This window comes from Nuphar pumila, chromosome 6, assembly GCF_984573655.1.
Source record: "Nuphar pumila chromosome 6, dmNupPumi1.hap1.1, whole genome shotgun sequence".
Lineage (NCBI taxonomy): Eukaryota > Viridiplantae > Streptophyta > Magnoliopsida > Nymphaeales > Nymphaeaceae > Nuphar > Nuphar pumila.
In genome coordinates this window covers 118398619-118420294 of record NC_143254.1, presented here as the reverse complement: position 1 = coordinate 118420294, position 21676 = coordinate 118398619, and the positions used below count along the sequence as shown (strand labels likewise).

The 21676-nt window shown below is 35.0% G+C and overlaps 1 protein-coding gene across 1 annotated transcript; it reads right to left on the bottom strand.

The window, feature by feature from the left end:
• Nucleotides 1-1169: 1169 nt before the first annotated feature.
• Nucleotides 1170-20880, bottom strand: LOC149835893 (putative DEAD-box ATP-dependent RNA helicase 29). Its single transcript, XM_090008831.1, has 11 exons — nucleotides 20458-20880; nucleotides 18336-19497; nucleotides 18025-18082; nucleotides 14486-14593; nucleotides 12840-12885; nucleotides 8782-8855; nucleotides 8527-8579; nucleotides 7703-7784; nucleotides 7562-7618; nucleotides 3126-3264; nucleotides 1170-1570 (listed from the first exon to the last, which is right to left on the bottom strand). The coding sequence occupies exons 1-11, from the start codon at nucleotides 20789-20791 to the stop codon at nucleotides 1359-1361; spliced, it is 2325 nt and encodes a 774-aa protein (XP_089864957.1). The 5' UTR covers nucleotides 20792-20880; the 3' UTR covers nucleotides 1170-1358.
• Between the last annotated feature and the right edge of the window lie 796 nt (nucleotides 20881-21676).

Here is a 21676-nt window from a genome sequence, read left to right as displayed (position 1 = left end):
GTTAAAAAAGTTAATTGGTACGATTAACCTGGTCAAGGTCTATACTTATTGAGTAGGGCCCGGGATAGGATCCAACTTGCTAAATATTAACAATTTCAGATTTAAATGGAGGACCACGCAGTCACATCATCCTTTCTTCAGTCTCTTCTAACACCATTCTAATTGAAGTACCTACTCTCTTAGCAAAATTTCTAGTCTGGATTTGCTGTTTGATCCATTTGTTAGGAGAAATCCTTAGATCTACCAAAATCATTCTTCCTCTTTAGATGATTACCAACAATTCATCTTCTATGGGGAAATTATTTGAAAACAAATGCTGCTAGTAATATATTTTGAGAATAAACCTGTTTCAAGAACTCAATCTACTAATAATAAGTAACAATCATGGTCCACACATCATTTTCCACTGGTCGGGACCTTTATAATCTACTTGTTTAAAAAGTCTTCATTTTTTGTCCATTTCTTAAAGACTTTGGGAAATTGACATTTAAAGCTCCCTTCAACTTTCTAAACGCTTATGAATAATCCATAAGAAATTGCTTGGAAGCTTCTCCCAGACCAGAAGAGTCAGCTGTTTACCTTGCCAACCACATTGAAGCAATAAATTTTAATAATTTGGAGCGAAAATGAAATTTCTTGACCCAACCGTAGGCTTGAGTAAGGTACTTCAGGGTGCCCTATCTGCTTGGGCTGCACCTGGGATCAAATTTTGAGCTTGAGCCAGAAAGAACCAAGCCTAGGCCCAACCCAACACGAAAACGTGCTCAGTTTCAGGTTGGACGAAGTTTAATTTGTCTAACAGGGCCTAACCAGATTTTGCAAGTGGCAGTGGAGGCTCATGAGAACTTATTTTTCAAACACAAGATGATTTAGACCAGCAATTGCATTAAACGATGCCATAGGAACTTAAAGCACTGTGCTGAAATTGTACAAAACATGTGAGCGCTCAAACTATGACGTCTGGACGCATGCAAGTGATGCAAACACTACGAGTGGGCTTCACCAACCTAAAAAGTCGAAGTCCTAAAATTTGGACTTTCAATCTATACAGAACTTGAATATGATGCGGATACAAGAATTCTCTGAACAAAATTTTGAATTTCACAATTACTTTGGGTTCACATCCATCTAATAAAAATCGGTTCTTGATGACCAATTTTCCATGTGGATTTTCTAAAATTGCATAAAGCTACATATTCAATCAATCGAACATGTAAAGATATTAACATCACATATAAGCATTATGACAGAGACAAAAACAGCAATTTATCAGCTATAAAATTCTCACGAAAATTTCATGATCTTCATTAGAAAAAATGCCTCGAGTGCTATAACAAAGCACTCAAAAGAAAAACTTGTTACTTCCATTTCCTTTTTGTCCCTTGCTTCCCGGCCTTCCCTCTTTTATTAGAGCCTTTAGAGAATGAACTTCTCATGGCCTTTTGCTGCCGTGATTTTTGGATTTGCTTCACATCTCGAAGCTCAGATGACAAGTTTGAGTTAGGAACCAGATTTGCCCTCTTTTGCCTTTTGAACCCTCTCTTGTTTCCTTGAATATGCTTATTATCTCCTTCAACAACACATGGAAAAAAAATTAGCAAAAGAATATTTTACAAGGCAAGGGGCAATTACAAGAAAACTGTGACTATCCATGAATCCACCATAGTGCTTATAGAATTGCATACCATCATGCAACAATCATATAATTATACCACTTTAATTATAATTATAATTATATTTACTTTCAAAAAAATAATTATATAATTATATAAAAATGCCGTCTTTGAAGCAAGATTTCTGAAATATAACTCAGCGTGATACTTGAAGCATCATACCTAAATTCAGTGGTGCTTGTGTGTGAAGTCTCTCAACAAACATTACTTTGTCAACGTGCAAAATATAATGGATACAGAGGGGCATGCTTATTAAGGTTGTTTAGTCAGTATTTATTCTTGGACCTGCCCATCATAAATAAGTCTGTCTAGTGTTTCCTTTTTCATCAAACTTTTAAGTTTCAACTGTAACTATAGCCACCATAGATTTGACACTTTTGAATAACCCACAAACCTTGTTAAGCGAATAAACCAATTTATTTACCATGGTTATCTTGAGTTATTGATTATGAGTTTAAAACCCAACTCTTGAGTAACAATTGAGTTCAAAATTATCATATTGACCTCATAACAATGGGTTCCTTTCATCCCTCATGCTCAAGAAAAACTATTTTTGTAGCTTTAAAATATCCGAACGTCAGATTGTCACTAAATATATGAGACTACCAGAGAGGCAATGCTTCTATTAGCTGATGATTTTGTTGTTGGCGACAATGCCAATAGGGATGAGTTAAAAAGTGTGCAATAAAAATGGACATTGATTGTTTTTATAAGGTCAATAGGAACTTTTATTAGAATTGGTTACCAAAAATGGTAAAAAATGATCAAAACATCATCCTACCAAATCTTATGATAGATAGATGTCTCTTAAAGGATGTCAACAAGTTCACTGAATACTGATCTTCCTACCATTTTTTGAGATAGCATGGTAATCTCATAAACTAATGATTGACACAATAGGTATCTTAGCCAATTTTCAAAAACTTCCATTACTTATTCATGAAAACCCTTATATCCTAAAGCACAATCATGCGGGCCTGAAAATAATATTGTCCATGTTCTTTCTTAATAGAATTAAGAAAAGAAAAGTGCTTTTCTCTCGAAAAGATGTGATAACTTAGAAAAGGTTCTAAAATTATAGCAAGAGGTTAAGAAATAACCCATTGTTATTTTTTCATATTCTTTCTCAAAAAAATTGGCCTTTCTAGAAGTTTTCAAAAAACATATAGTCAAGATACCTTTAAAATTACTGTATACTAACATTATAAAGATATATTCCTTTTACCTTTCTAATTCACCAAAGTGTCCTATATTATTTCATTTAAAGAACTTAAAAAAACAAGATGCCAAAATACTGGTATTTATATTTGAGCTTTAATTTACAATAACATTAATAAAATTGCCAATGACAACTAACAAAAGATACAGTATGACATTTGGCAAATTGTCACATAAAAGAACTACATCTTCGTAAACATATTTCCCCACAAACATACAAACACACGTGCATACCTTCTAAGCCTTTCTCATTGCCACGCATTCCATCGTCAGGCATTCCATGAAGCGAAACTTTTGTATGTGATTTTTGTTTCCACTTTTGGTATAGGCCATTCTTTCCCTTGTGTACTTTAGCCCCACTCTCATTTTTTATCTGCATGTCAAAAAATGTTCAAAGAGGTGAGTAAATCACACAAGTTTGCAAGGCTTCTTTCTTCAATTAAATGGTGGCCCTCTAAAAATAATATTAACATATTTGTAATTCATTTTTTACTTCAGGATTGCCTTGTATCATATTTAGCCAAAACTACTTATCAGTAATGTGGTGTGCCTTTTATTGATTCGTAACATTTTAAAACATTAAAGCAACATATGTTCCAAAAAAACATAGAACAGAAGGCCTTCACATATAAAAGCAAGGAATACAGAACAAATAACTTTGCATTGCATTAATAAGTTGAAAATACTTTCAATATCAACATTGTCCATCTAAGTCACAAGAACTCGCCAAAGAGGTCGCCGCACCAGCAACACTGGTGCGGCAAAATTCAGGATGCGATCAATAAACCCTAGGTGTGGTCAACCCGCACCCATGATTATCTTTGTCCAAAATGGACTCAATCAACTTTGACTGAGTCCATTTTGGTCCAATTTAAAAAATATTTATTTATTTATTTATTTATTTTTATTTTTTGGGGGTGGAGATTAAGGCACTCCTCCTCCTGCTCCCTTCCCCCGACCCCGATTCCTCTTGCTCCCCATCCTCTCCTCCTCCTCTCCAACGATGATAAAAGCGGCTTTTAGGTATGTCTTCCTCTCTCTCCTCCTCCGCCTCGTCTCTTTCTTCTTCTTTCTTCCCCTTTTGTCTTTCTTCTTCCTTCTCCACCTCCTCTCTTTCTTCTTCTTCCTTCCCCTTTTGTCTATCTTCTTCTTCCTTTTCGACCTCCTCCTCTCTTTCTTCTTCTTCCTCCTGTCTTTTTTCTTCCTTCTCCTCCTTCCTCATGTCTTTCTTCTTCTTCCTTCTCCTTCCTTATGTCTGTTTTCTTCCTTCTCTTCCTCTCTTCCTTCTTCTCCTCCTTTCTTTTTTCTTCTCCTTCCTCCTCCTCTCCTCGTTGGCACAAGGACCAAACCCAGGCCTACTGGTTCGGCTCTGGTAAACCTAGGCTTGAGTTCGGCTCTGGTGAACCCAAGCCTGTTGGGTTCGGCTTTGGAGAACTCAGCCCTGCTCTAGGTTTGACTTTGGTGAACCTAGGCCTACTCTGGGTTCGACTTTGGTGAACCAAGGCCTACTCTGGGTTCAACAAAACCAAACCCAAGCTTGTTCGGCTTGTATTCGGCTTTGGTGAACCCAAGCCTAGGTACAACAAAACTGAACCCAGGCTTGTTGGGTTTAGCTCTGGTGAACCCAAGCCTGGATTCAGATCTGGTGAACTCAGGCCTGAGTTCACCAGAACTGAACCCAAGCTTGGGTTGGGTTCTGAGTTAGGTAAGCTTCAGTTTTTTTATGAATTTTATTTTAATAAAAAATTTATTTTTTTGGTTTTAAAGACAAGAATGGCGGATAAAGGGAAAGGACTTATGAACAAAAGGAAAAGAATTGTGGTATCCTCATCTCCACGTGCAAGTTTTGTTGCTTGTACTAGTGCTAGTGTTGCTAGTAGTGATTGTGGTAGTGTTGGTTATCGTTCTCCAGTTGCATCATATAATGATGATGCCACTATGGGCACATGTGAAGAGGCTTGGAGAAGGTGTTGAAAATATAGGATTTCGGTGCAAGCTTTGTGAGGGAGTTTTTGTTGGGTTTTAGACAAAAGTTAAGACTCATTTGTTGAAAGTATCAGGACATCATAACATTTCAAGATGTAAAAGAATTGATGAGACAGGATAGAAACAATACAAAAAAATACAAAATGAATATGAGAAGAGAAGGAGAATGACTGAATCTTGTGCAAACAATGTGCCCCTTTCAAGTCGCCAAGAAGATGCTAAAAAAAGAAAAAGTGAATGTATAAAGTAAATACACGATATATGCATCATTCAATACATATGAAATGGAGGATTTGGATAGAAAAGTAGGGAGGTATTTTTATTCTAGTTCACTTCCATTTAATGCAGCTAGAAATCTTTATTTGAAGGATTCAATTACTTCACTGGCAAATTATAACTTGAGTAGTTATGTACCTCCAAGCTCAAAAAAGCTACGAACGACAATAATGGAAGAAGAAGGCAAATGTTGAGATGTTAACAAGAAATTAAAAAAATCCTGAGAACAAAATGAAGTTTTAATTGTTTTTTATGAATGGACGAATATTCAAAGGCATCCACTGATTAATTTCATTGTTTCTTTGTTTAATGGGTCAGTATTCTTAAAAGCGGATGATGCATTTGGGCAATATATAAATGCTAAGTATTTAAAAAGGTTGTTTATAAAAGTAATAAAAGAAGTAGGTGATGAGAAAGTAGAGAAGATCATCACAGACAATCCTCTAGTTTGTAAAAGTGCAGCATTAATTTTGGAGAGTAAGTATCCTCACATTTTTTTGACTCTCTTTGTAACACACAACTTGAATCTGTCCTTCAAGAGCATATGCAACCCAAAAGAGGAAAAAGATTTGTCTGCATATGCTTTATTTTCATGGATTGATGGCTTAGAAAAAGATGTCAAAAACATTAAGAATTTTGTTAACCACCATCATGCTAATGTCATATTTAATAGGCATTTTGATATAAAATTGGTAAAGGTTGTTGAAACACATTTTGTATCCATGGTGAAAAGAATTAAGGAAGTAAAAAATGTTTTGATTAACATGGTGGTTGATGATAACTGGACATTCTATCGTGCCGATGATGTTGCCAAGGCCTAAGAAATTAAGAAATGCATTATTGATGATGAGTTTTGAGATAGAATCATGTACTTTCTTAAGTTTGCACAACCTATTCGGGAAATGCTGAGAGAATTTGACAAGGATGAGTTCACGCTTCACAAAGTTTATAAAATGTAGAATAATATGATTGAAAAAATTCAAATTGCAATTTTTAAACATGAGAGAAAAGATTTTGCACTTGATGATTCAGAAATTTATAATTATATACATCCAATTCTAGTGAAAATATGGGATAAGAACAACACTCATTTGCATTGCATGACGCATTCTCTCAATTCCAAATATTATGGAAAGTGAAGAAGGAGGTGTTGGTCGTGTCCCTCCAAATCTAGACCCAAAGCTATAAAAGCATAGGAATATATGTATAACAAGACTTTATCAAAAACAACATATTATAAAGCAAGCTACACAAGAGTTTGAAAATTTTTCCTTTGAGAGGTTATATGAACAGGCAGTATTAGCGAGAGGAGGATATAGATTCTATCGCATAGTGATCAACATATGGATCAGAAACACCTTTTCTCCAGCGTTTTGAATTGAGATTGTTATCTCAGCCTACTACATCATCATGTTGTGAAAGAAATTGGATCACATATGCTCAAATCCATAACATCAAGATAAACAAACTCACCAACAAAGGTGCAGAGAATTTAGTCTTTGTTTATTACAATCTTCGATTACTTTCGCAAACCAATGAGAAATACAGGTAGTATTTTTTAATTGCTTTCTTAGTTATTTGACTATTTCTTAGTTCCTTCATTTAAATATGCATGTATTTAACATTTTTAAATTTTAATTGAAATGCAAACAAGGATCATCCAAATTTTGGGATGTAAACCCAGAAGAGTGTGACTTGGAGGAGCATGATTTCACCACTATAAACATGGACTTAACTGAGCTTACTCTTCTTTATTATGATGAACTTGATGATGAAATAGAAAATTATTAGGATCATTACTTCATCGTCATATACATTGTGTATGATATACTTTTGGTATGCAATTATGCATTGTTTGCTTCTTTTATTTGTATAATTTACTTCTTTTTTGCTTGACTTCTTATTTTTTGAATTCACTTAGTGTAGCTATATTATACTTAGGTTGATTTAATTGTGGTGTTATTTTTTATTGATGAGGAATAACAATTGTAGATTGTTAATTTAATTTATTGCATAAATTTATGCATGATGAATTGATGATATGATAATTGTTTTTATTTCATTCATGTTAATTTAAAACCATTAAAATTTATATATAAATATACCCTTCCCTCACCCCTGCACCCAAGTTTTTTTAAAGTGCAGCATTGCCGCATCCACACTTGCATCTACGTGACATAGTTGTCCATATCTTCAACATAAAGTGCACTAGAAAGATGCAAGAGGTAAAAAACTTGGAGAAAGTTAATCGCGAGTAGGCTAATCGTGTGTGATTTGCATGCATTTAACATCAAAATCCACATGGTTTTCTTAAAATGTCATTCAAAAGAATTCCAAAACAAGATATTTAAAAAGAATGAAAAAATGATGATGATAATAAAAACTTTAGAAATTCCTGAGAATAGTACCTTCCCAGAGGCTGTGACATGCTGCCCATTATTCAACTTTACATACTTTTTACTCCTCTGCATAAATCAAACTTCAAATTGAAAAACACAATGAAATAATGAAGATCCTATAAGGAAATGAGTTTCTGAAAGTATGCATACCTTATCCCAGTGGTACACAGATTTATGCTTTTTCAAACCACTACTGTCATCTGGAACCAGATCAAGAACAGCAGCTTCTAGTCTGCAAGCATAAAAAACAGTTGGCAATTTGCAGAAAAAAGCTATGAAAGTGCTCATCATTAGAAGAGATTAATGCAATGTCTATGGTGATAACGTGTCTTATGGTATCGTACAATAAGTACTATAAACATAAAGCATATAAAGATGATTTTTGCATCTTAGACTAACTCTTTACAGTACATGTAAGGATATGCTTTTTATAGCATCGATTTAAATGATGCACTCTAAATTCTTTAATCTTATTTTGTTAGTAATGAAATATCAGAATCACAGTAGATCATGAATTTTAAAACTTTTTGCTTATTTTGGCATTCTTTACCGTATTTTCTTTTCCTTGAGAAATTGTTTTTCAAGTTTCAAGAATCATTATGATGTGTTTGGTTTTAAAAACATCATAAGAGATGAACTACAGGGAGAAATCAATCAGCCTTGAGTCATACGAGAAGAAATTCTCACATAAAACACCCTGTTCAACAGTCATGTTCATGTACAAGTTTCTGATGCCCTATGTGCTACGCCTCAAGCAACCAGGATTGTTACCCCGTGACGTGAGAGCTGAACACATAAACAAACAATAACATGTACTAGTTGTATTATCAGGTATGAGTTTCTAATAACAATTGTGTTAACAAGCCCATTATGCAAATATCAGCTATTAGGTAACAATACCAAAAACAATAACAAATCCAAAAAAATGGATGATAGTCTTAATTTTATCAGAACGTTCACAAGCTTTACATTACCTGTTTGATTCAAAACCTTGGTTGTCTCTTACTGAGAGCCCTGCTTCTAGATACTGAAAACAAATTAAGGTAAGATTATTCATCTTTTCTGACTAAACACATAGCAAAGTAATTGAGTAGGGTTGGAGTCTGAATAGATCAAATGTGCAGAATAGATGCTATTTGAAATAATAAAGATGTATAAAAGGGCCTGCAAGAAGAGGTGTAAGTCTTTCACAATAAGCAATTTGTATGTCTCATGTAGAAGAGTCTAACCTGATTCGTCGGCACAGGACTTATGAAGTATTCCTCATCCTTGAAGCTCTTTCCAAATTTAGAACCATCAAGATCTTCAGGAAATGGTTGGAATAGTGCATCAGTATCACATATCATAAATTTCATCTATATTACCAAATAAGGTATTTTAAAAACGATGTTGCCATATCAAAATCACAACCCAAACATGGAAAAAGAAACGAATCTGAAACTGATAAGGAAGAGCACCACAACACTTCTCACTCATAGTCCATCATCAACTCATATACAACTATGCACACATCAAGTCAACTTAACAGTAAGTACTGGAAAAATAATGGTGACAGTATATATGCATGAATTTGTTAAATAGCAATTTCCAAAACTACTAGAAATACTAAACAAGGATTGACTCTAGAGTGTAATTTTGAGTGGATATAGTACACAACATCTTATAAAAAAGTTCAAAAGCATACATTTGTTGAAAATTAGTAGTTCAAATAAAATATTCAGAACATCAGGAAAGTGTGCATTTGCACATATAAGCAACAGCATCTGATGGCCTGTAACTGATAAGTAGATCCTTCCCTACTTTGATTGATAGAACCCTATGTAACTTGGACACTGACACAAGTGTCGGATACAAAGTTTTAGACATGTCAAATTAAAAAATTAGATACATAGAAGCTGCTCTCTCTCTCTCTCTCTCTCTCTCTCTCTCTCTCTCTCTCTCTCTCTCTCTCTCTATATATATATATATATATATATATATATATATAGAGAGAGAGAGAGAGAGAGACATATAGATATATATAGATATAGATAGATAGATAGATATATTATATACCTGTGTTTATCCCATCACATGGGTACAGGTACGGTTATGAGTATGTAGGGAAAGACACGGCAATTTTTCAAAAAATGAGGGTATAATGTTTGGGCCTGGATCAGGTGTGGATCTATATTACGGTCCATATCAGAAATTTAAAAAAGGAAAAAGAAAGTCCCTCTAAGGGGTTTGAATGTAATTTAAAAAAAGAAGGGGTTGGACAGAACAAAAATTTTCTCCAAGAATTCGGAATAAATCAACAGGTGCTGGAGTATAGAGCTTTCCATGGCGGTTGCACTTTATCAGCATCTAGGATATTTTTATACCATTTCTGAAAAGAAAGTGAAGTAAATGAGGGGAAAATACTTTCAGAGTAAAAGCAAAAAATTGGAAAGCACTAGAGTTTCTCAAATCTAAGTAAGCATTACAACAGGATACCGTTGTTGACATGTTGTTGCTTGCATTCTTTCAACATATGAATTCATAAGAGGATCCATTGCACCACTTTGAGAACAAACTTGAGCCAAAGATTCATCTACGCCAAGTTCAATCAGATTTTCTTGGTATTCTACCAGGGCATGTCACAATTAATTAGGTGGCAATAGAAAAGTTTCAAGAACTCCTTAACATTCACCAAAGCATGTAAGGGGGTCCTTGGTTGATATGAAGAAAAACCTGTTTTTTTCTGAAAATCTAATAATGAAAAAACCTAGAGTAAAAGCTGAAAGCCCAATTTTGCTGTTTGGACGACAAGCAGTTAGCTTGATTTTAACTATTTGTGGTTTGGATGATAATCAATTGTGTTTCATAATAAATTTTCCAACATAACTTATATATTTCAGAAGCATGGAGACACTAAAAAAAAGTATCTTTGTAGAAATCAAAATACTCTAACTACCATTTCTTTAAAGATAAAGACTGCTTCATGAAAAGTACCATTCTAATATAACTTGCAATCATTACATTACAACAATGAAACTCCTTTGAGGCATTTCACCAAACATTCTCCAAGCAACCTCAACTCTCTCAAGCTTCATAACACCTACTAACTCATCTCTCCCAAATTTCATCAAACAACAGTTTTGAATGTTCCATCACCTTCAATAATACCAAATATTTTATATGTTCTCATAGAAGCTTTCAAAAGACTGTAGTTATGCAGACTTTTAATGCAATTTTCATGGAATTCATGTGAAACATTTTGGATATTTTTCAATTTATCCACATATTATGTAGTTTTAAATTTTTAAAGAGTGTAGTAAATTGAGAAAACAATGACATATGTGGCTATACATACATGTGTGTAGTATATACAAACACATTATATTATACATATACATATATAAATATAGATAGATAGATAGATAGATGGAAAGACAGACATACAGACAATGATATATACAATGCATATCTACATGGATACCTAAATACAGGGATACATAAATCTCAAAAAAATGTTGGATTGTGGCAAAGTTCAGAAGAAGGACAAACAGAAAGGAAAAGGGTAAATTAACTTTTTAAACTTATCATTGAGTATGTCTACTGGTATTATATGAAATAACATAATATCATGATGAATTTGAAACTATAGATATTTAAAAATTCAACAGTATAATTAAAAATTTTCATTTTGGAAAGCTTAGGTGAAAATATTTGCAATACTTCTAAAATATTAGTGCATGTGTGCATGCACCACAGATACATATATAACCATACGAGACTATAGGTTTCTTTTGAAGATTTGGTCAAGAAAAAGAATCACTAGCTTGTGTTTCTTAATTATTATTTTAGCCATCGAGTTCCCCCATAAGGATATCTAAACTTCTAAAATTTGTTATAATAATGCCAATTCTGTTCTTTAACTGGCTGATGAACACCTTGTAAATCAATGAAACCAAGTGGTTGGATTTTCCAACTCCAAGAAAAGACACCGCTATCTCCTACCAGAAAAATACCTAGTTCTTCCCTTGGATTTGTTAATCTCACATAAAGTTCTTGCTTCAACAATTCAAAAGGGGGAAAAGCTATGTCACATGGGTGCGGGTATGGGTGCGGGTGCGGCGCAATTTCAAAAAATTTGGACACGGGGACTCGGCTATATATATGTATATATATTTTTAAAAAATATATATATATAACAATAATAAGACTCTGTCAAAGTTGTGCCCATTAGGAGACATGGCTATATATATAACAATAATAAGACTCAGCTATATATATATTTTTTTAAAAATATATTAAAAAAATTGATTTTTTTTAAAGTGTTTTGCCCTAAAATGGACAAAAATAGACTCGGTCAAAGTTGACCGAGTCCAAAATGTGGACGGACTCAGCCCCAATGCATTGACCGAGTCCGATACTTGGTTGACCATGTCTGCCCCGTGTCCAAAGCCGCACCCGTATCGGGGCGTGTCGATGCGGGTGCGTTGACCCCCTAGCCGAGTCCGTGTGACATAGGGGAAAAGCTTTTTAGTAATAATTTTGTATTCCCATTCTAAATCTCTTGTTCTAGCAAAGAATCAGAATTCTAAATTTTTCAACAGGCCTCAGATCGAGTTTGCATCATCATCCCCTCTTCCGGATAATCATAAGGTTATTGTACCACCATCAGCATGGAGAATACAGATTAAGCCATCAACTCAATCGAGCTGCCGCACTCGCATTTGTAACATCCTCCCTCTATTTTTCTGAATGATCATAACGGTGCCACCATCAACCAATCAAGCTGGACTACAGAAGAATCATTCAGCATCTGCCAAAGTAGCACATTCCCATTTTGATTTTTTCCAGTTAGTCACCCAGTATAGCCACCAACACACCATTCAATTCAACTATTTCCCTCTGATCCAGGTTTTCAAAAGAATGCTGATACAGATCTTTACTCATCAGTATAAAGCAGAATGTACTAAAAGCCAGTGAGAATAGTGTCAATTAGAAAAACAGCATTTAAGAGCAGGAAAACCCACAAAGATAGGTAGTGTAATCACTGCATAGCAAGTTTTCTCCTCTATAAAGTCAGATAGGTTTTTAAACTTCACAAGCTTTTGAATTGCCTGGACTAAAATATGGTATTTCAACCAAACAACTTGGTGGCATGCATAAAGTGCTTGAAAAGTGGATCTTCAAGAACTCATAAGCTTCTGAATTCCATATAGCATATGTAAAAATTCTGAGGAGATTCTGGAGGTGTATGTACGTGTCTATGTATGTATGTATGTATCTATGTGTATATATGTATAGAATCACATACCATTTGCCTTCCTCTTCTTGGAAACCTCGATCTCTGTCTGAGAATCCTATACAAGAAAACAAAAAAATGTGAAACATCAGAGAGAGAGGAACAAGATCCAGCATGCAAATCAAAAAGAAAACCACAACTCCTATAAACCAAATTTAACCAATCAAATGAGCAGCATTTGTATAATGAACTCCAAAAACTAATTACACGTCATGAATCTGTAACAGTAATCTGACCAATATGTTATTTGGCAAAAGGAAATATAGTGCAGAACCTAAACTCTAGGCCAAGGTTTAAACATGGGTTAGTTTTACAATGAAGAATGACAAGGATTGTTAATGTTCATTGGTAGACTGCACGAGAGTTTAATGCTAGTAACCCCTAACCTCATGGCTTGCATAAACGGTGTCAAAATACATAAAGAGGAAATGATGTCCTCTGCATCTCCTTAGTCTACCATCTTTAGAAAAAAACAAGTACAAAGACCAAAACCACTCTGCTTTGGTCAGGATGAACAGAAGTTCATTAACAATTGCAACATGCACACACGTACAAGAGACAGTAGGGCCTGTATTTGTTTCCACTAACACTCCCTAAGGACTTCAAGGTGCAACAGCTTTTAATTCATGGAGTGGTAGGCACTTTTGAACACTCCAAACAAATTTTTGACACTTGTTCTCGCTAAAGGACATTGATTTCTCAAGTTTTGCTTTAAGCTCCCTTTTCACACTTTGGTTATGAACATACATTGTGGTTAATTTTTTCAAATTTATTGACACTAATAGAATCCAAGATTTTATTTTGAAATAATCTGTTCATATGTTTGTATTAGTCATTATTCAAAGATTATCAAATGAACGAATAGTATATATAGGTATTTAATCTTCAACATATAACAATTATATAGTTTAATCTTTCTAATTTAAGGGTTTTCACAAAAACAGAAACAAAAAATAAATGAATACATAATTACACCCCTCACAAATTTAGGAATTCAATGGTAGTTCCATAAAATGTATCGCCACATTCATTCAAGTAATTTCATAAAAGAATAAAAGATGTATTCATTAGTTGTACTTTGAGAATGCAGAACATATTTTAATGTGCTCTTTTCATAATCTTACAAAAAATAAACTTAGCAGTGAGGAAGAAAATGCGGTGAAAACTTGTTAGCGTCCACTAAAGCTTGTCAATATTACAAAAAAAATGCATTACATGCATGCACGCATACACTTGCACAAACATGTATAAAGGAATATGTGGAACCCAACCTTCAACTAAAACATGGTTCCAGCCTCAACTTTTCAAAGATAGCAATTGGCATTAACTGCATCAAATGCATGAAATATGCTAGTCGGATGTGCCTTATTCAGCCATAGGTATTTAGTTTTTCCCATTAGCATTGAACAAGAAATCCTTAAAACCATCATTTTCTACAGGTTAAAGTTTCAGAGTTTATGTATGATTCAACTTTAATACACACATATATTCATACACATGTAAGTATGTAATATAAATTCAGGGAAATATCTCCTAGAAAGTACCATAAACAATGTAAAAAATTTATACAACATAGAAATATTATATATCATGGACTCCAACATGGCAACCAAAGGTGCATGGCAAAATTAGAAACTATAATCTGATAAGAGGCGTGCCTTAGATGAAGATAGCCCACCAGATTTTTGTTGATGAACCTTGTTTATGATTTCTTCATGTACAGCTCTTTTCTTCTTCATCACATCAACCCATTGATTAGCAGGAACCTGCGATCACTTGAAAATTGTATTACAGAATATTAAAATCTGTCAAAAAGATGATAGGATATGAAGCCACAGCCAATATGTTTTTCTAAATGAACTAATAAAACATATAATGCATATATGCCACTGTTCAAAAATAATCCTGAAAAAGATAAGCACAGATTAATTAAAAAATGTAGGCACCCAGCTAGACTAAAGAAGGTTACCAAACATGTGTCAGATTATGATAGACAACTGCATACATACATACATACATTACATATATTCTATAAATAAATAAATAAACACACCCACACTCTTGCAAAATCTATTGTTCATCAAGATGTTTCAGGACATTTTTAAATCATGTCAACTTCATGAATTTGAGCCATTGATTTTTAATGATCTATTTACTTTTTTCATCATCGACGAGATGTTCAACACGATCTATTTACTATTTACATGTGTTACTGTTTGATTTCAACAAGATGTTTTAGGAATTTTTTTTAAACAATATCATCTGAATGAATTGGGAACTGTTGATTTTTCAATATCTTGAGAACTGAATCACATGATGGATTGGAAATGATTAAGCCTACTAATTTGGCAAATAAATCATTCTAAATGTTTGGATGGTTAGATCCAACATTTGGTGGCACAATCCATGCAAACAAGAATGCATACTCCATATATTATTGTGGTTCAGAAGGACAATATATCTTCTCATACATACTAAGTATATATATATATACTTACAAACATACATATATATAATTATGTATGTATATATATATAGGAATTGGTTCCTCCTAACCATCCATAAAGTGTGGACAGTACTGATTTTCAAAGTTCCAAGATATGTTCAGCATGATCTACTTGCTAGGCAGTGATTGTTGGATCAAGCTTTTTTGAGGAAAAAATGTGATTTTATGAGCTTTAAAATTTATAAAAATTCTAAGCCATTGACTTTGTCCTTATAAAAATCTGTTTGCATGCCATAATCAGATGATTCAAAAGCTGATTGCTACTAAAAAATATCCAGATCACATTGTCCACACCTTCCTACCATTAGGAGGAACCTCTCTCTCTCTCTCTCTCTCTCTCTCTCTCTCTCTCTCTCTCTCTCTCTCTCTCTCTCTCTCTCTCTCTCTCTCTCTCTCTCTCTCTCTATATATATATATATATATATATATATATATATATATGTGTGTGTGTGTGTGCATAGAGAGAGAGAGAGATTAAAATCTGTATAATTTTAATAGTGCATGAAGGAGCCCATATGGTGTCTTTAGGGACATTCCACTGCAGGTTCAACCATTAGAAGGATGAAAACAGTGAAAGTGTTTGAGTTGCTGCTATTCCAGAAAATAACTCCATCCACTATGTCCTTAATTGGTTCGACTTCTGCTAGAATATTCCTCAAATCCAACCAGTCAATAATCTCATTTTCTTTGAAACTCCTTTGAAATTATAAATCCCATGGACAGACATTCAGCTGGCAATCCCCAACCTTACAATCCTGGTATTTGGTAAGTAAAAATAGCAGGATATCTTGCTGTTAAACACCGGCCGTTTAGCCACCAATTTTTTCAAAACTTAAATATTATACCATTTCCAAACTGAGCCTGAATGTGCTTTTTGAAATCTTCCAAAAATGTTAGTCATCCAAGCCATAGGCCTGAACCACAATTTCATATATTAGTACCTTCCCAACACCATGGTGCCCCCCTCAACTTTGTATTTTTTGTAATAAACCTTATTCAAGAAAACTCCTCACTATATAAGCATCACCACTAGTTTGCAATCAAAGCTCTATTCATAGGTTTCAGTCTCCTAATCCCAAGGCCACCAAGGTTGGTTGGGAGGGTGACTCTTTTCCAATTGACAAGTTTTGCTTTCTTATTATTATGAAGGCCTTTCCAGAGAAATGACCACGTCATCTTCAAATACTTTAGTTGTTTTGTTCGGATAGAGGAAAGAAGGTATATTGGATAACACATGTTTAACCATCAAAACAAGGCCTGCAAGCGATAAGAACCTTGACTTCCATGACTGAAGCTTCAAAGAAAACAGGGATTCTGTCCTCCAATTGCACCCAATGAGGAGCCTTGGTTTGACTCATGACCAATGGCAGTCCCAGGTACTTGAGAGGTAGGATGTCATGTTTACATCCAAAGATGTTCTCAGCAACCTCATCTGTAGCTAGATCGGAATTGAATAGCAGGAACTCACATTTTGATTTGTCAACTGTTACGCACGAGATAAAAGCAATGGAGCAAAGGATAATCTATGCCCTGAAAATTTGAGATAAAGAAGCCTTGCCAAATAGCAAAATTTTATCATAGAATTGGATTAGAGAGATCTCCCACCGCGCAACTAGATCGGTGAGAAGAAACCCAATGCAGCTGCTTTCCTAAACAAAGCCACCAGACCCCATATTGCACTAAGAAAACCATAGATGACAAATAGCCCATGCTGTCATATAGACTCAACATTAGTATACAAAAAAAAGTAAAAGTAAACGATGCCAAACACATCCCAACGGTTCTGATTTCAATGATTATATCTGTTCAAACAAAGGCCATTATGATAGCCTGACACCGTAATAAACTCTTTTGGATCTATGCAAAAGAAAGGCCTCTCACTCTTTAACTTTTTTACAACTCATAGAATCACTCATGCACAATTTACAGAATCTCTCCAGCATATAACTGATGTTTTGAAAGGTAGAAACTACCTCATCCTCCATAAACAAAAGCACAGAAAATTACGAATAGGTTATCCTTATCCAGCCATTGACCACCAGCCTCTCATAATGCATATATATTTCCTTCCTATATTGAAAGTCTTTCTTGTAAAATAACTTGCATGATATGCTTCAATATGGCAAAAGAACAAGCATCGCTATTGTTGTGCCCATCATTGGTGGGGGCTTATTGCATATTTACACAGGACATAGTAGCAAAAAAATCTAAAATAAGAAATGCTTAACATATAACTACCAGTCAAATTTCAAAAGACAAGATATCAAGTGCTAAATATCAACTTTAGATGCAATTCTTGGGTTCCACCTAAATGAGGGAGAATGAGAATAAGAATCTAAGAATTTAAATAATGTAAGCATTGAAGCCTTGGTCTCGCTAATGCAAGTTATCTTTATGACAATTTTGTCAAAGGAGGTATCTATGAAGTTTAGTGCGCATCATTGTTTCTACTATCTGATGGGTCAAAATAGTGAAACCATCATTAATATAATCAAAAGATTATGCTGAATGATATAATTGGAAGCTTACACATAAAACTAATATAAAATGTTGCCAATATAAATGCCGAAATAAATACAGTTGATATATTGACAGCTTTTGAGCATATGTGCAAAATATGTTCAGCAATATATAATCATAAATCAAAATGCTTGATCCAGCAGAAATATGGCTAAAGCAAGAAGACATTACTTGCAAATGTTTCGCTTTAGCAGTTTCACCTTCAGCCTCCAAAATTGTCTGCTTTGGCCTAGCACATATACATCAAAAATTAGAAAATTTTCAACAAGTGTTTCCTACATCAACAAACATGTATGCATAGTATAATAAAGATTCAAAGATAAAAGAAGAAAATTTAGTTGAGAACCTTAAAACAATCTTCAAAAAATGGAAAATGGTCCAGTCCTTTTGTAAAACATGTTATACAGAGATGCTAACACTCACAAGTCTAAGATAGAATGAAGAAATAAAACATATCATGAGTGGTTGCATGCAACACTAACCTAAAAGCCTTTAAACGTTCTGAAAATGCCAATGCTGCTAACTCATGGTATTCCAGTTCTTTCTTAAAAATTGGATGCAACCCTTCACGAGGTAAATCTTTTGCTCTCTTTATGGATTCTCTAGAAGGTAGAGGCTTTGTCTTGGAGTATAACATAAAACCATTTGTGCATGCCTTTTGTAAGGAAATTAGTTCTGCACATCCATCAATGACTTGCCGAACTTTATCAGAAATGAGATCCAGAGTGTTTTGGCGAAAACGGCCATAAATAGTTTCTCCACTTTCAATAGCTCTAACAATTTCTGAAAGGACTCCATCCTTATCCCTGACAAGCTCTTCTTCAGTGGGTGCAGGCCTAAGAGGCTTAGAAAGAAACAGATGAAGATCCAAAAGGTAAGGCATGTCTTCTGAGGTCATAAAAGAATATGCAGTACCAGTACGACCAGCCCGAGCAGCTCGGCCCACTCTATGGACAAAAATCTTCGGTTTTGGGGGAAAGTCCCAATTGATGACATTATCGAGCAAAGGAATATCAATCCCTCTTGCAGCAACATCTGTAACCACTAACAACATTGTCTTCCTCGCCCTGAACCTCGCAAGATTGATTTTACGGGCATCATGATCCATATCACCGTAGACAACAGATGCATCTACACCCTCCTTCTTAAGAAGAACATTTAGAAACTCAACATGATGTTTTGTTGATACAAATATCAAAGTCTGCTGATCCGAGCTTATATGTTCTCTGACTAAATAAAGGAGAGAAGCATATTTTTCTTCTTGGCGCAATGTGAAAAACATGAGCTTGAGGTCGGGACTTATTTTTGTCTCTAGATCAAGTCGCACAAGTTGAGGGTCACGTAGCCCAGCCTTGGCAAATTCAGCAAGTGCACTTGGTAAAGTTGCACTGAAAAGAAGAGTCTGGCGATTCTCACTCAAATGTCCAAGGATCTTGTGCAACTGCTCAGCAAAGCCCATCCCAAACAGGCAGTCAGCTTCATCGAACACAACATACTGTACCGTACGCAAGGACATGTCTTCAATCTCATCTAAATGATGCATGAGTCGACCAGGGGTTGCTATTATGATATCAGGATTCTGTGCTAATTCTTCAAATTGACTTTCCATACTATCACCACCAACCAATACACTTGTACGAATGTCTGCATCATCAAAAGAGCAAATAAAAAATAAATATAAACTAACAAACTGTGTACCTGTAAAACAACAAGCAACAATCGTGCAAAACCAAAGGGAGAAGGATAAACCAGAATTTGTCTCTGACAATTTTCTGTGAACTTATTTAAGTGATGGTTTTGAGATGTTAATCTACAAAAATGAACATGCTGACACAGAATTTCTTTACTTATTCATCTATGAAGCTGTAAAAGAAGATGTCGGACTTGTATGTATTACAAGAAATGCATTTATCACACTGTATACTTCTGTAAAAGGAAGAAAGATGAAAAAACCCAATAGATTTTCCCGTGGCATCCCAAATAGCGGACAAAAGAAATAGAGAGAAATAGGACAGGCAATAAATCTACAACCAAAATTATAATGCAAAAAGCAATAGCCAACTCACCAATCAATCATTTCCTGATATGAACAATCACAATTATCAAATATGGTATTCAAGATTTGTATTCTTTTAAAAAATAAGAAGGATAAAGTCAACAAAAATCGTAAATGGAAGAAAAGAAAATCAAAGCATAGTTACCAATAATTCAGACTAAAACGAATAACTAACCAATGGTCACCCATACATTACTATATTACCAACATAATGCAACAAAAGAATAGGCCATTCAAGTGTGAGTTAAAAGTTCCCCATGATTCAGTTCACATGTTCCGTGCATAACCATACTCTGATTTAGTAATTACCACCAACATGGTTCAATTGCAATCAAACAGCATAAAAACCTTTATTGACATCAGAATTTAGAAGTAAAATCACATAAAAGGACTAAATCGGTATCCCGCAGTATTATCATACCTTATTTCAATGGTTGCTACCAACATGATGCAATGGAAATAAAACAGTAAGAGAAACAGGGACAGAGAATCTTATGGGCATGAGGAGCAAAACCATGAGAAAAGGACGAAGTTGGTGTCGGTGAAACCTGTATATCTGCCGAGCTCTTTGGTGAATTTGAAGGTCTGAAGGGCGAGGTCCCTCGTGGGGGAAAGGATGAGGGCTCTGACGCCGCCCTGGGGGACGTGCTCCTTCAGCTTCTCCAGCATGGGGACGAGGAAGGCGGCGGTTTTGCCGGAGCCGGTGCGGGCCATAGCGACGACGTCCAAGCCGGCGAGGATGAGAGGCATCGTCTTGCGCTGGATGGGCGTGGGCACGCAGTACCCCTTGCGTTTGATCCCACGGAAGACATTGTAGCTCAGAGAGAGGGACTCGAACCCTCCAGACTTGGCCGTCTTCTTCTTCTTATTCTTCTTCATCATCTCACCTTAGTCTACCATTGAGAGAGAGAGAGAGAGAGCGTTTTATTTGAAGCTGCAGTTCGATGGGCTTTGGAGAGAGAGAGAGAGAGATTGTGGGCGGCTAGGGTTTTTCAATTTTTCAGGAGTGTTTGGATGAATGTTGTCAGTATCGGAATAGGACCTGTATCGTTTTTTCATACCGTTTGGTATCGGCTTATTTAAAATGAATTTTTTAATAAAAATCATAAAAATAGAAAAAATATTAAAAAAAATTATGAGAAAATTTAAAAATCGACAGGAATGATGTGCGGATTCAATAGTTGCCTCACCAGCTACCGTGTATCGGATTGTTATTAGCAATGTCAGATTAAAATGATGATAGTCTAGCATAAACACATTAATAGTTGTCGGTCAGACAAAACTTAATCAACATGGATGTTAATGGATCTGGTTCAGGATACCAAACCAAATCTGAATGCCTAATTGATATCAGACCCTGTTTGGATGACATCAAATCCAGTTTACAAGAGAAAACTCACTTTGTACACTGACCGGGTGATAGAGACAGAGTTTATAAAATCTGGTTTGTATTCTAAAACCAGGTTTTAGAAAAAACGTTCACCCACTAGTTTTTGTTATACCAACCTAGTGAAAACAGGATTTCAGAAAAGAGAATTCAAGCCTAGAGGCACGTTCTTAAGATCGCTATCTTTAGAACTTCAATCGCCCCACTCCGGAAATTCCGAAGATGCGAAAAAGGGTTTTGTTACGACTGAGTTCCCAGGATACAACTAGGCTTGAACCTCAAGAGAGTCACTGCTTCGCAAGAACAGATGACCTCTCCCACACATGAACTCTGCAAGCCAAACCGAGAAGAAAGAAAGGAGAAAACTGGAGAGTCAGAAA